At 42.2% G+C, this 16,568-nt stretch overlaps 1 protein-coding gene across 1 annotated transcript in view; it reads right to left on the bottom strand.

The window, feature by feature from the left end:
• FAM117B (family with sequence similarity 117 member B) overlaps positions 1 to 14,200 on the bottom strand; it is a 35,832-nt gene extending 21,632 nt beyond the window's left edge. The window contains exons 1-2 of the mRNA XM_076342383.1: positions 13,453 to 14,200; positions 5,526 to 5,677 (exon numbers count right to left, since the gene is read on the bottom strand). Of these exons, the coding sequence (XP_076198498.1) occupies positions 5,526 to 5,677; positions 13,453 to 14,059 (759 nt within the window). The 5' untranslated portion in view covers positions 14,060 to 14,200. The remainder of the gene's footprint in view (positions 1 to 5,525; positions 5,678 to 13,452) is intronic.
• Between the last annotated feature and the right edge of the window lie 2,368 nt (positions 14,201 to 16,568).

The raw sequence follows: 16,568 nt of genomic DNA, 5'->3' as shown, positions 1-16,568 counted from the left end.
GCTCGGTAGGCATGGGCCAGGCCCCAGCACGTTGCAATGAGCTGCATCTCTCTGGAGTTGCCAGGGTGACAGCATACTTTGTCCAAATATTCTACTAACTTTTCAGGATTCTGCACTTGCTCAGGGGTGAAGTTCCAAAACACTGGGGGTGCCCATTGGCCTAGGTACTTGCCCATCTTGTCCCACACACCCTGCCACTCATAATTATTCAGCCTTGGGGCAGATCTCTGGATGATATTCTTAAATTGCTTACCAACTTTAGACAAAACCGAAACAGTATTCCCAAGAAGTATTAATAGAAGTATCTTAACTGCCCAAGGATGTTCAAAATACTGAAAAATTACTGTAATGAAGGAGGAAACATTATAGAAGAAGGTAGTGACCCTGCCATTCTGTATTTCCTCCGTAAAAAAACTCTCAGAAAAGTTACTGCAATTGCTAGTTGTCTCCACGAAATGATCTCCGTGGTACAGTAACGGCTTCATTGCGAAGTTTACATACCACACTAACGTCAAGGTCAATGTTCTAAAAACAAACCTCACAAGCGAGACATTACTATTCACTGCAGACCACAGCAAACTGCAAAACCCAACACCAATCTTTAACATGTACAGCAGGAAAAAGAGCGCGATGCAGATTATACAAATCAATATCGAGAACAGAGAAACCAACATTGTGACCCACAACTACTAACAGATATAAGTTCTTTAATACACTCCGGTTAACCTGTTATTATCTCAAACCCTTTGAGCCCCACGTTGGGCGCCAAAAAAGGACTGTCGTGGTTTAACTTCAGTCGGCAACTAAGCACCACGCAGCCGCTCGCTCACTCCCCCCCACCCGGTGGGATGGGGGAGAGAATTGGAAGAGCACAAGTGAGAAAAACTCGTGGGTTGAGATAAAAACAGTTTAATAATTGAAATAAAATGATAATAATAATAATAATATGATAATAATAATAATAATAATACACAAAGCAAGTGATGCACAGTACAATTGCTCACCACCTGCCGACCGATGCCCAGCCAGTCCCCGAGCAGCAGCCCCCCCGGCCAGCTTTCCCCAGTTTATGTACTGAGCATGACGTCACATGGTATGGAATGTCCCTTTGGCCAGTTTGGCTGTGCCCCCTCCCAGCTTCTTGTGCACCTTCAGCCTTCTCAGTCGGTAGAACATGGGAAGCTGAAAAGTCCTTGGCTAGTGTAAGCATTACCTAGCAACAACTAAAACATCGGTGCGTTATCAACTTTGTTCTCATCCTAAATCCAAAACACTGTACCAGCTACTAGAAAAGAAATTAACTCTATCCCTGCCGAAACCAGGACACTGTGGTAAAAAAGTTCTGAGAAATTGTAAGTATCATTAAGACAAACTGTATTTATTTAAGGTAACAAAATGCACAGGCAAGCCTGCGATAATACTACATGCTTTATGGACAGTTTGTATTCCTACCTAGCCGTGTCCAGAATGGCCTTCAAAAGCAGTGAACTGTAAAGGCTCTAAGAAGAGGGATTAACAACACCTATCGGGAATCTCCATGCAGTCACAAGAAATACACTGAATGAAGCAGGAGGAAGGATTTCTGGAAGCAGCTTACACACTGAAAGAGACAGCTAATTCCTTTAAATTCACTGTTGCCACAGTGCAGTTCTTAGCGTACAGCGGTGATCTAGCTAACTCATCCTTAGGAGTCATTGATACCTCACTTTCTCCTACAGACAGGAACTTTGATTGCCTCAAAGCTTTCACATCTACAGTGTGCAACAGTTGTTCTCACATTTGAGACTAACAGCTTGCAAGCCACAAGCTGACATTACTTACTCCATCTGTACTCAGAACACAGAAACTCACAAGGCCTTCGATGATGTGGTATTAATCCCCATTTTGCAGGGAAAATGGAGGCTTAACTCTGAACATACAGGTTGCAACTCCTATCAGCTTCAGTTACAGATATAAGTTTCATATAAGTGAATCCTCCACTGTCAGTAGTTTTTCATCTTCATCATTCCAAATCAAAAACTAACTAGGACAAATTTGAATAATAAAGTTAGAGTTGCTTTGAAATTCCTATTTCATAGCAAAATTAGAATCCGTTAGAATCTATTTTTCCAGAAAAGCACTCACTTATGTTCATCATAAAATAGAATAATTGATAACTCCCATTCCCAAGTACCAATCTTTGTCTAGTCAATTCTCAAATGTCCATCTGGAGTCTCATCCTATCCTCTAGCTCCTGGAACAGTAAGTTTTAGCCACTAATTCTAACTTCCCAACTCAGCACAACCATTACACTTGCCTACAGGAATCTAATTAACACTCTAATTAGTCTTTGCGTTTAATTTATATTCAAGACTTTGACTTAAGATTCAAGACTCACTTAATAAATTAATATCTGATTCATTTTAAAGGATTAAAGGTTGCTTTGATGCTCATTCTCAAAACAAATACTTAGAAATCTTTTTAGAGCAAAAGTAGGTATAAGACATTAAGTTGTAGGAAACCTTTACATCAGGACAGAAATGTAATACTATTTTAGCAAGTCTCCTCCTTCTTATTCCCCATATTTTGTTTATAATACTTATTTTCAAGAAACACAGACCCGATAACCAGTAGACAAAGAGGGATTTCTATTTCTCTAGGTTCTTAAGTACTATCAATTGCTTATTAGTTGTTACCATTCACAACATCCTTCTGCCTGTTCTAGAATTACAGAGAGAAATGAGTTTAAGGCTAAATTTATCACAGATAGTAGAACACTTAAGAAAAAAGTCTTAGAGGCAAAAACTTTGCAGCTGAAATGAATTATATTAAGAATTAAAAAAATACACAGCAATTGTCTCATTTTAACTTGTATTTTGACACAGCTGTATTTCAAACAACTACAGGCAAAGCCAAACAGGTTTGATTCAAAGGGAAAAAGACACAAGATTACAAACACCCGTTTTAGCAGCACTTAAAACAATTTCTGCATGTGTGAATTCTAGCTAGACCCTAGGACACTCAATAATACACTTATTCATCATCCAACGAACATTCTGCATGTACATAATTCAGTCTGGTTTTATAGAGAGGTTTCATAAAAATAATCAGTTGAAGCAGGAGTCTGATACATAGTCTCTGTGTGACCTGGGATCTCTTACATAGTTCTCAGCTATGACCTATGGGCGTCTCTATAAAGGCCTGCAAGTTGAAGCGTGTCACTAATTGCTGTCGCTTCCCAGTCTGCTTCCTGAATGACTCTACTCCCTATGCCATAAACTCACAGAATCAAGATACTCTGCTTACTCGACTTGAAAATCTTTTATATCTTAATAGATTTAATTCCTGTTCCCTAAACTTGAAATCTGAACACCTCCATTTCACGTCAGACTTTGTGAAATCTGAAATTACACACTGGAGCCAGAATATCTTGAAAGTTAAACTTCATCCAAATACCACATCTTCAGAAACACTAAACAATACAAATGAAGAGTCTATACTATCTTGCGAAACTAACTATTATAAATCACTTTTTAAACTTGTCCCTAGCTCAAACAGTTGCTTTTAAGCACACCAGAAAGATTAAAAGCAACGTCTCATCAGTGTCATATCAACACAAGCTTTGGACGTACAGATGTATGTCTGTATCCCAAAATTTCCTACTGGTTTGATAAATTTCAAATTAGGAAGTGCAAACAGATAATTCTATTTCCCTCAGCAGTATAACAACATCAATCACCACTAAATATACTCATTCTGCAGAAATATCCAATGCCCTTTACAGTCTTCCCGTTAATCTTTGCAAATGTTTCCCCTTATATATGAAAGCCCCATTACCATAGCAGCTAGATGTGTCAGAATTGGAAGAAAAAGACAAAAGAAAAATGTAAACCAAAAAGGATGATATCTAATCTAGCTGGAAAATACACAGATTATAAGAGCCCAACCACGACTCAGATTAAACCAAAATGAAGCTTAAAGAGATCAACTGAACATATAGCAAATACTTTGGCAGCAGTATAGAAATATAATTATTTTGAAAAAAGTATTATCCTAAGAAATCAAATATGAAAATAAATAGCTAAGGCACCCACACTGGTTTAGTTCTGCCCTTTAATGATGCCTTTTAATAGCTAAGCATGAACAGCAATTCCTTGTATATGACAGGCCTTCCTTCATCCTCCTCCTCTTAGTATGATTTGCTTACCTTTTTCACCCCATCTTCTAACCATTTTTCCGATTCATTTTCCTGCACAGAAAACTTGTTCCTCAGCTCTCCTTTCTCTCCCAGTTTCTATTTCCACCTTATCCACACGGGCATATTCCCCTCCAAAACACCTTACTTTTCTACTGATCTGCTCTTTGAATTGTGGTCCTTTCTGCAAAACGTATGGATCTTGAGAAGGCCATACAGTAACAATCAACGCTGCAGACATCATCGCTCAACATCCTCCACATTTGAGTAGACAGCACACTGAAACCTACGTGGCCACATTTTTGTTATTGTTACCAAACATAAGGCAGGCTCAAACTCAAGTATGTCCCACATGCTGTCAGTTTCTCTTCCAACTGTGTTTTGCTCATGTTCTTTGGAATTGGTGGAGACCTGTTATTGAAACCATGCTCTAGGAATAGGGATTTAAAATCTGATTATGTTTGGCTCTTTCTTTCACTCTGCAAGTTAGAAATTCACTGCCAGACTGCATCCACCAAAAGAGAAATGAAACGCTGGGATATTTTATGGAAAATCCATCTTGAATCACTTCCGCATACAGTGGGACACCATGTAACAACAGCTCCCTTTAAGGGGAATGATAAAACAACTGTCATGATAAGCATGTAACTCTTGTTAACGCCAGTTTCATTCAATTGTTTGTTGGTTCTGTCTTTACAGGTGGCATAGGACTGAACCATTAAAAGCTCGTGAAAATTTTGTCAAGTTGTTGAAGTTTCTTGGCAAATCCTGTACTTTTTTAATACTTTCCAGTTGAGCTAAATTTGAACATCATTCACGGTTCAATGAGGCAGCTCTTCAATGTATATAATTCTATACTTGGTGCATAGATCCCAGGTGAACATTAAAGGCCTTTTACAATCAGAGGATGAATAGCCTATCATAGAAAAGGCTACAATAACTTTTATACAGGCACTACAGAAGCTTTTTTATTCGGTTTTAAGACAGACATACACATAAGGAGTCACTAACTTCTCTTGTATAAATTTAAACTAAATAGTACTTAACACCAGTGCAATCTAGTGTACTGGACACCGTAAGAACAATGAGAAAACAGATATGGAATACACTAGTGTTTTTCTGAGGCAAGAAGAAAGTGGAACTCTCTTAAGAGATATTACAGTTCACAGCCTTTTCTTAAAGAATGCAAATAATTCACTTACGTAATAGCAAAGGTAGGATACCTGCAATTTGAAAGTGCATAGGAACTTGCAAGCAAGAAAGCTAAAGTGAATGTTTTCAAGGGAAAAGCTTCTTACATTTAAATCCTGTCTTCACATTTAAATACTCCAAAGACAAAAATCTATCCTACCTGTGTGGCTTTGTCTCTCATACATGGAGCAGCTTGTCCATGATTATCACGAGGCCACTGTCCAGCAAGGTATGGAGCAGCAAGCATATCCAATGAGGAAGTCCGGCGAATAATGCTGGAAGGGCTTGATGAAGGTGGTCTTGACTTGTCAGCTAGAATAAGAACACTTGATTAGACAGAAAGCAAGACAGAGAGCTTAATTTTTTTAATTGCCTACAAGAAATTATATCAAATTGGAACTACTATGTTATTAAGTATAACTACTTAACATAGTTATATACTGTAACATAGTATAACTACTATGTTATTAAGTATACAACAAGATACTTTTAATATAGGAATTAAGTTTGTTTTTCCATACTCTAGTCAGTTTTAATAAGCAATGAAATGTGGTTTTATGGTTTCCTTAAAAACATCCTTATGTCACAAATGTTGTATTGGTAGTCACACACCACCATTTATTCCCTCAAAGGTGCAACAGTCATTGGATTCTTAATGATGAAGGCTTGGAAGAAATAAAAATAGCTAAGTTTCCTCATACATAAAGGCTAACAAAGAAAATCTGTGCTGACCTTTTTCAATTTAATGCCAAGTTTAGAGTTCATCCCAAGCCCTTTACCCTTCACCTACTTTAATTCAAGGGACACTATAAACTGACATGTTTTATTAACCACCCAGTATACGGTATATGGCAGATTCATAAAGAGTTACGTCTAACCCTTAGATCCAGAAGTCAACTTTGATGAGGTAATGATTTACATTTTACAAGATAATCAAGACATCTCCTCCCTTTACATGCTACCTGGTAACTACATTCATATTTGCCTGACACTACACCTTCTGCAACACCTCATTCTTAGTGTTTACATTGATATCACTTTCCAGAACAATTTAGATACTAACAGGAACCCTTACTGAAAAAGGCTAAATATAATAAGCACAGGAAGTAACATGAGAAGGAAGAATATGGTTAAAAACAAAAATTTGCACCTATCCCATCTGTCAATGATGTCTTAAGTGGCAGTAAAAGACTACACTGCAAGCTAATAAGTATAAACATTGTGAAGAAAGGTTCCTCAAAATAGTAATTGAGGTTTGTTAAAGAGACTGACAAGCAGGAAAGACCCAGGGTTTAGATACACATATACCCTCACACATTATTAGTTACTAGCTATTCTAGATGTAAAATGCAAATCCAGAGACCACAACGATCTAAGCTTACTATCAATTCATCTACTCCCCACAGAACTATACCTGAAAGAATTATGTATTAATCTTACCTACAATGAATACAGAGACCTAAAACAAATGGCTAGAACACAGCAAACAAGATACAGAGATCAGATGGAAGCCTTACAAGGGCACTGGAAAAACTCAGTCATATGTCCTTCCGAACCATGCCTTATGATGAATTCTGCACTAAAAGTCTAAATAACATAGCAATTTGTATTCTACATAAACTTATTTATGGCCAAAAGAAGGTGTGCCTGATTAGTGTCTGACTACTAGTCAGAAAATAAAAACACTGCCATCAGAAGTCCAGAATTTAATTTCTAAGCCGTTTCAATCTACTAAAGATACACAAATATTAATAAAACCTGTTAGGTACAGATTTCAGTAGTGTGGACAACATCTTAGTCTCATAGAACACCAGTCTTTCAAATGTAAGTCTAGTGACATTCTATACTAAATATCCTCATGCAAATTTTGCATTAGAAATGTACACATTAAAAGTGTAGAAAAAATATTTAAATTCAACTATAAGGAAATAATTATTAGCACTATAATCAGCCACATTCACATAAAGCAGTCCAGAAACCTCATCTGGTTTATTATTTTCACTAGTACCAACAATGATAAAATCTTACTACTGAGCTCACAGCAGATCTGCTCTCAGGGAGTAGCAGCAAAGTTCAATTTTTGAGTTACCATGCACTTAAGACCCCCCCTGTATCAAAGAAACTCTCTGACTACTACTACCACGATACAGCACACTGAAGGGTCTGTTTGCATCAGAAGATTTCAAAATGATTCCTTTTGTCTGTACCATGGGAGAACGTGGCATGCTAATGCAACGTGTCATTCCTTAAAAATTACACTTGCTTCCAAGGTTATATCAAACATGTTATTTGTCTCAGAAATAGCTGCCATACTCTCCCTATTTATTTTTCTTCTGAATTATTATTCTTCCTCTTCAAGAAGCTTCTCTCTCTTTACCAAGGGGAAACAGAAAGGATGTGAAAAAAAAATTAAAAATCAGGAAGTATATGTAGTCAGTCACATCATCTGCAAAGCCACTGCAGCAGACAGCTTCAAAACTGAAGCAGCAGAAACTATTACCCTCTTCCCTCCCCCACAAAAAAAGTGGAAAGAAAAGTTTGCTGGGCAGAGAAAATGAAAACTGAAGAGCCTGTTTACTATTTAAGTTCAAGGGAAGCTACTCATTTCAAGGCACAAAGCCTGCAAGTACTCTCTTTTCCCCTGATTTAAAAAAAATCCTTCGAGGAATTCTGTTTTCAAATTACTTTTATTTAGATGGAACAAGGATCTTTGGTATGTTTTTACTTACTTTTCCACCTTCACAACATGTCTTAATACAAATTGCCAGTCTACTACACAACACTTCTTGCTGTTTCAAAACATTTCAATGGGAACATATACAATTGTTTTCATTGCACTTTCGTCTACAATACTTGAAGCAAGTGTTCAGCTGCTATTTTTCCTTGATGTGACCTACATAGAGATAACAGTTACAACAGCTGTGGCTGATGAAAAACAATGGAGCTGTTTCATCAAATAGATGCTTCTTAAATATTAGATCTGTTTAATTGGCCTGATTATCTCTTTAAACCAATATTTGTGGTAAGTGTCAACCCTCCTATCCATCCACCACTACTCTAAATCTATTTACAAACAAAGTCTTTCTTCAATCTGGCAAAATAATAGAACAAAACATAAGCAGAACATACACAATACAAATCAACAAAGTCCCTAATGTGGGCAAATAACAAGCAAGTTACCATGTCTTCACAAGTCATTGCAGTACAACTGACCAACAAGTTGCCACAGGTCAACTGGCATCACACACATCTATTGCAATTGTGAAGTCAGGCACCTCTGAAGACAACTTAAGCTAAGGCAGTCTAACAATGTGACTGAAGAGGAAAATTGAACAAATATAGATGCTTACCAATAACTAACTGAAAGGTAGGAAAGAGAGCACTGACTTGGGGGGGTCTTAACATACAAGTCCTACAACTACAATTACAACTGAAAAAGGAAATTACAGTGTGAGAACACATAACTTTGAATTGGATACCTCACAGGAGAAAATTGCTATATATAAAAGAAAGGAAGGAAAAAAAAAAGAGGGAAGGTCTTACACATAAGGAAGTCCCAAGAGACAAAACACTGAAAATTCATCTTTCAATTTTTCAGGAACATTTCAGAACTGTTGTTAGAACTGCAAAATAAGAATTACTGCTGAAGTGTAACTTGAAGATTGATCTTATAGTCCTGTTGATATCTTTCTATGTATTTGAAATTAAAGTTTTGAGAAAGGAAAATAAAGACTCCAAAGAGACATCTTCCTAACAGACACCATGAGAAAACAAAACAAAACTAGCAAGCAGCAGAAAAAGCCACTGGAAAAGCATAGGACACCATTAACCTCACAAAATTCCCTGACAGAGATCTAATTGAAGCTTTTTATACAGGTAGAATATCTCAAAAGTGAGAAAGAGCGAGACCCAACTAGCTGTTCTAGCATCTAGGCATACAGCTGACCTTTTTGTTCTGTTTTGGTCAGCCTTTTCCTCAGAAAGGACATTCGTGGGATCTCTCCCATGCATAGCTGTCTTTTCGCAAACTCATACAAAACACAACAGATCTCAGGGGCTTCACCTACTTTTTATGTTTCGTTGAAAGTGTTCAACAGGCTCAGACAGTATTAAGAACAGACACACAGCACAACTGTGTATATTCCCTTTGGAAGACAATCCTGGCTATTATCTTCACATAAATGTAAAAGAACTACTCGCACTTTTGCTTCTAGTAATTCAAAGTGATCCCTCGGTAGGAGAGTGACCGAATTAATGTTGTTTTACAAAACCAAACGTCAGAAAGCCCAAGATGCTCAAGTTACTTAATTTTAGTGAATGAAAAAATCTTTAATTCAAATAAATTTGAATTTGAATCTTGTTGGCCACAAGAAACCTAAAGTATGATGCTGCAAAAATGAATTCACTTTTTTTTACACCTACCATTTGTTAAACAGCTTAGGTAAGCAAAGCTGGCATGAAATGGTACACAAAGCCTTCCATCTTCTCCTACCCTACAGTAGTATCTTTTATAACTACTGCAAAACCTTGGCAATTAATGTTGACAAGTCTGCAGCTATTATTGCATCACTCACCAAATTCTTAAAATAAATTCTACAGTGTAATTTAAGAGTGTAATGGAGTTCCATTCCTTCTCCCTACCCCAAGGAGGGGTTCATATCTGAACTCTTTAAGACTTTCCAATATACTGTTATAACAATTTTCATCATTTCCTTTCACACAAGTAGGCTTTAATACTACTCTTCCATGTACTATTCTAAATAAAGGACAATATAGTTCCAGGTAAAACTAACCAATTTTTCTCCTCAATATTCAGAGTGAGTTTAAATGTCCAATACAGTCAATTGGAATATACCAGAAAGTTCAATATCCCGTAGAGAAATCTCTCACAACCTCAAGGCACCCAAAAGGGTCAGTAAACAACTGCTATGGCTCTGTCTTGACCTTCTTGTTTACACAGCCTGATGCATTATAAAGTTTTTGGAGTTAAACAGTTGAAGTCTTCTGAGAAGATGTGTTTTATAGAAGAACACAAATAACAAGATCACATTTGATCCTTACTCAGTAGATAAACCAAGATAAAAATAACAATAAAGTAAAGGTGGTGCATACACATTTCTCCATCTCATTTTGCTACAGTCTACTAGTAGGTCTAAACAACTTCCTCTAACAGGGGTGGTTGCAGACAGGTAATGAGGCATATGTGAAAACTGAACCAAAACTGGAGATTGCAGGACAGACCTCGCAGTGTAGAAATGAGGCCACAACAGTGATGGGAAGGACAGAGCACATTAACATGGAATTAGAAGCTGAAGTCTGAAATAAGCACTAGAGACTGCAGGGAGGGGAAGTAGAAGATGAAAAATGGGTAGTAGGAAGATCTAGGCTCTTGATCATATTTAGGAGGGAAGCGGCAAGAAAAGCACAGAAATTTAGAAATTGTGCCATGGAATCTTCAGTTTGTAATTATCCCATCATCAACAGAATATTCAGTTAAGTATTTCCAACATTTAGTTGCAATTCAGTTCAGAAAACAAGAAAACAAAAAACCACCACCAAAATTACACCCAAAAAACCCCACCACCAAAAAACCAAAAGAAGCTATTAAGTCACATTTGTAAATTCACAAGTTGGGGTTCTCCAGTGTTAAGCAGGTTGATGAAAACTATGTTCAAAACCATTCAACTGCTTCCCAGAAGAGAAAATCTGAAAAACATGAAGCTGAGTCTAAAGTATACAACTTACAGAACCAGTATCGAAGTTCAGAAGAAGCTATCATTTGTCTAACCTCAACATTCATTTTAATCTAAAAAACATGGCTGCAGCTGTAGGAATGAACAAAAGCCATCATCAGCTGAAAACAAGAAACAGGAAAACCCAAGTTATTTTGCAGTAGATTCTGACTGATACCCTGAAGTGGCCTGCATGGCTTCACAACCATAGCCTCATTAGCAAAAATAAAGTTCCACTTCCATGTTCTCAGCTACCACTAAGTTTTCTCATCTAGTTGAAGAAAGAATTGACATTAACTCAGTCTCTATCAAGCACTGGACTACACAATACAAGTGTTAAGCAATATTAAACAGGTTTAATTTGCATTTTGGACCAATACAAGTACTGGTCAGAAATTTAAATGCATGGAAGCAATTAAATGGATGCTACTCCTCTGTTTTCACACATCTTGTAAAAAGCTAGTGGAGTTATCTAACACAGTAGAGTGATCAAATGACTTGTTTCTTTCTACATGCTAATTCTTAGACCCAGTAAAGAAGTTAGCGTGGTTTCAACAGGCTTCTACACAATGATCTGAAGACAGTGCAATTTTTCCACCCTAAGTGGTCTGACACATGCCTTTACAACCAGCTTTTGAACCTGGATTTCAAGGCTAGCCATCCTCTTCCTCATTCTCCAGGCCAGAAGATTGCATCTTGGCCAAGAGTTTCTATAAAGTTCACAGGAAGAAGATGGGATTTTGTAATGCATGTAGCATCTTTCAGATTACTGAGTAACAAGAATCTCAAATGAAGAATACACACATTCATCAATCCAAAGCCTCAGAATATAACCTTAAAAACCCCACATTACTCTTATCTGGAAAGCTGAAAATCTAATTCAGAACCTAAACGCCTTTGTGGCACTGCTCCCTTACACTGCAGACAAGCAGGCATATGGTAATCTTTAAGAGGTATGTCTGAATTAAAAAAAAAAAAGAAAAGTCAAGTCACACAGACATTAGCTGAAGTACTGTACCAACTGGTTATGACTGTCTAATTTGGCAGCATCACCCCTCAAGAACCAGGATAGAAAAAAAAAGAAAAAAAAACCCAACAGTATGGCAGTCTGGTTATAATCATTATTTTAGAAAGGGGGAAAGCAACATTAGAAGTGTTAAAGGGAATCGTGTTGGTCCTAGATTTCTGCATATACACTTCTGCATATTAGTCAACTTTATTGTGTAGATTACCACATGCAATTTCGTGAAAAACAGTACCCATAAGCTTTGGTATCTCAAAAGTCACAGATTTTTCCAGATTTGAGGACATTACCACAAAGCCCCACTCATTCATTTTTGAGTAAACTTTTATCCCAAGAAGAAAAAGGACTTACATATGTAAGCCTCTATTATCCTCAACCAGATGCCACATATTGCTTAAATTTCAGCATTCCCAGTAAGTATGTTTTAATTCTTCAAAAACATTAAAAAGCAGTTTGCTACAAAATGTATGCCATTGCTACCCTATTTTCTATCTTCTCTGTAGCGCAAGCTTGTCATCACTCTCAAGTTCACATATCCTTCTGCAGGGTTCACGTTGAAAGTAACTACTAAGAGAGATACCGAATACTTTTTTCCTACATCTATGTGCAATGCCTACAGTGCTAGCTAGTTTTCTAATCACAAGCTTGCAGACACTGCTTGGATCAAAAACACATACCATCTGGCACGAGACGCGCAGAAAGGGGAGAAGATCAACAGCCCCCAAACACCAAATTGACCTCAAGCTTGAACCGAAGTATCTTAAGTACATCTCTTACACCACTGACTCTCTCTCATCAGGGAACCTTTGGCAGTACTTGCAGGAGTGCTACAGGAGTGGCTACAATGCCCCACATGGCATGCTTGGCTTTCTCTGTTCCTCTTCTAAAAGCCAGGAAGCAACACAGCAGCAACAAAAGCAACAAATCCTTCAACACATACGAGGCTCCACAAGTGCTGCCGCCAGCCAGAGAAGGATCAGAACGGGCACAAGCCCAGGCACAGCCTCTGTCCCTACCTCTCGCCCCGGCAGCACGGCCCGCTCTTAGCACACCACCGGGCGGAGGGCACCGCTGATCCCAGCCCTCCCACCCCGCAAAGCGCTGGCTGAAACTCGGCCACGCCGAGCCGCCTCGCCCTGCCGCCCGAGAATTGCCCTCGGCCGCTGGGCCCGGCCGCCCCCCGGCGACCGCTGCCCCCCCACCAGTAACGGTCTGGCCGCGCACCTCCCCATTCTCCTCAGGTAACGGCCGCGCGCGCCCCCCCCCCCCCGTCGGTAACGGCCGGGCGGGCAGCAGGTGCGCGGCGGGGGCAGGCTGACAGGAGCGCTCACCTTTGCAGACGGGGGAGCTGGGGCTCTTCCTCTCCGGGGAGCTCCTGCCTTGCTCCGGCGAGTGCCGCCGGTGCCGGACCCTGCCCGCCGCTGTAGCGCTGCCCTCCGGCAGCGGAGAAGAGCAAGGCGAGGGCCCGCAGCCCGGCGGCGGCAGCGGGGGGGGAGGCGGCGGCAGGTGGTGCGGCCGAGGGGGGCTCCCCCGCGCCCCGCCGGCACGCGTGGGGCTGCCCCGCGAGGAGACGGTGGCGGCGGCCGCTGAGGCGGCGGCGCTGCTTCCCCCTCCCCCCAGCGTCTGCGTGGCCATGGCGGGGCCGCCGCGCCCGCCGTTGCCGCTGCCGGTGGGCGCCGCGCGCGTGGGGCTGATGCTGCGCGAGGCGGGCGCCGCGCGTGGGAGACCCCCCCCCGAGGCGCTCGCGCCGCCGCCGCTCCTCGTGGGGCTGCCATGTTGCTGCTGCTGCTGCTGCTTGAGCTGGAAGGGCACCGTGGCCCGCATGGGCTGGAGGCGGCTGCTCGCTCCCGCTCCGCCACCCGCCGCCGGCGCGCCTCCTCCCCCCAGGGAGGTGGCCGGGGTCGGGGAGCCGTTGCGCCTCACGCGCTGGTGGGACATTGTCCGTTGGGAGCCGGGGCTCGCGGAAGACCGTCGGTGGCGGGGAAAGAAGGGAAAGGCGCGAGGCGCAGGCAGGTCCTCGTGGGGGTCCAACGCCTCAGGCCGCGGCCGCGGCCCCGTCCCCTCCTCGCCGCCGTCCACCAGCCCGGAGCGACCCGCGCTGCCTCCGCAGCCTCCGTGCGCCTCATCAACAATAGTGCCCCGGCCGCCCGCCCCGCCCCCCACGCCCTCCCATTGGGCGCGCCGCCGCTCGGCTCGCGCAGCTACGGCGCGCCCATTGGCTGCGGAGCGCGCTCCTGAGTGGCCGAGCTTGTGCGGGGAGGGGGAGGGGGCAGCGCTTAAAGCAACACGCGGGCGTCGGCGGAGCCCCGCGCTGCCCGCGGCACGTGCCGCCGGGGCAGGGACAGCGGCGCCGCAGGGGTGGGCGAGCGCGCCCCGGGCTGCGGCCCCAGGCCGGGAACCCCTGGCCGAGGGCGACCCCCGGTCTCCCCGGGGCCAAACAGGGCCGCGGTCCTGCCCCCGAGCGGCGAGGCGGGCGCGGGAGGCGCTCGGGGGTCCGTGAGACCGCTCCTCGCCTCTCCGCCTCCCGCTGCAGCGCCGGGCCTGGGCGAGGTGTCCGCTGTCACGTGGAAAGCCTGGAACCCGGCGGGGATGGCGGCTGCGGCTTACCCTTGCCTCGGAGCCTGTCCCAAGGAAACGGTTGCACGTTAGAAGTGGGGCTGCTCAATTATTTTTAGCTCTAAATGCACCATACGAGAGGACGAGGGCTCGGCGGCGGTTTATCCAATCGCTTTGCTACCGGCTTAGCGTTACCGACGATGGCACCAGATACGTGGGTAATATCCAGGCAGACTTGACCCCTTTTTCCCTTAATTGCTGTGTTTACTCTTTTCCATTAGTTGCGTCTTCACTGCAATCTCTTAAAAATACTTTTTAACTGCCGGTATCCTCTTAACCTGATTTATACATTAGAGAAGTGAACACATGCATGAAATAGGCCTTAGTTCATGTGTTTGGATTATTTAGATGCAAGATAAACACACTTTAGCGCCTTCAAGACGTGAAGGAATCAATAAATCCTCTCTCTGTCTTTATTGCAAATGCCAGTTCTGGGCTACCAGAACTTACCCAAATTCTTTTCAATATTGTCCTGCAAGTTGCATGTTGCAACTGAATACCATTGCTATGACACAAATGGTGTGACAACAAATTACATACCGTTCTCTCTTCCCTTCAGCTTGGTTGTGCTTGGGTTTGGTTTTTTCCCTCCTCCCTTCTCCTTTGCTGTTTCTGATTGAAGCCTCCTTCACTTAGAAAGCCCCAACTTCTCCTTTGAAGAGCTCCGTTCTTGTGGCTGACAATTTTAACAAACCTGAAAAGCAAGATTATGTGCGCAGGCCCTTAAGGATGCCTGGACACTGGTCTACCTAAAGCCTTGAAGGTTAAAGCTCTTGTCAGAGTCAGGAGATTTTTATGAGAAATCAGACTGGCAAAAGAGAACAGGACGGATGCGTTTCTGGTGATGAGATGGTTATTAATTTAGCTTTTGCATTCTGGATTAATTAAATTTCTTTTGACGGATATTATGCTTGCTCGCAGGTACTGTAAAGACTGGTAATATGGCCTGCAGGATAGCAGAATGGGTCAACCAAAACTGGCTACAGGAGGCTCTACCCAGTCTTGAGAATTATCCCGGGCTACCCTTGAAGGCGTCTATGTCAAGGGAAGGAAGGCACCAGAAGCCTGGCGGATCACCATCAGTCCTGTTGTATCCCTTTCTTAAAGTGTGCCATTTACTTAAGTTGCCTTATAAATCGTATACATAGGGCCACTTCCCAGTCCTTTTCTTGTAGCCATTACAAGCCATGCTGGTATAATGTGGCAAAGCATCGTTATCCCAGGTAACCCACTTAATTAGTGAAATATCCAGGAGGCAGTGCTCTCATCACCAGGAATGGCCGAGAGGCAGAGAACAGTATGGGCTGCATACTGCTGGCATTGGAGGTGAAGGGAATCTCGTAATTCCCTCCGTGACTCCATGTATATATTGAAAAAGAGAACCTGAGCTTCATAGTGCTCCGCAGGTAAATGCCCAGGAGGTAGAAAACCAGCACCCTGGCACGTCTGGAGAAATAAATGGAACGTGTCTGCTGCTTTGGTGGCAGCCCAGGACAGCACACGGTTGTCCTAAAGCAGGTTAACCTATGCAGCATTTATTTCACTTCTTCGCTGCAATTTTCAGTCAAGAGCAGAAGATGCAATCCTCTTTGCAGTTCTTCCTGCTGTCACAGCACCCACTGCCGGTGCCAGTACAGTTGCTCAGCAGGCTTTCATCCCTTGGACAGTTTATCCTCCCCAGAAATACTGGGGTTGTTTGGAAGCAGTGTGCCATAACGATAATTTTAAGGCATAAAATATTCTGAACACATTCTAATTCCTGTTACTGTTTTGAAGAGGCCAAAAATGAAAGGTATTGATTCATATTTATTTGCATGATGCATGTTATAGA

Source organism: Aptenodytes patagonicus, chromosome 6 (assembly GCF_965638725.1).
Source record: "Aptenodytes patagonicus chromosome 6, bAptPat1.pri.cur, whole genome shotgun sequence".
Taxonomy (NCBI): Eukaryota; Metazoa; Chordata; class Aves; order Sphenisciformes; family Spheniscidae; genus Aptenodytes; species Aptenodytes patagonicus.
Note: the sequence above shows the minus strand (reverse complement) of the source record. Positions and strands in the feature narration are given on the sequence as shown.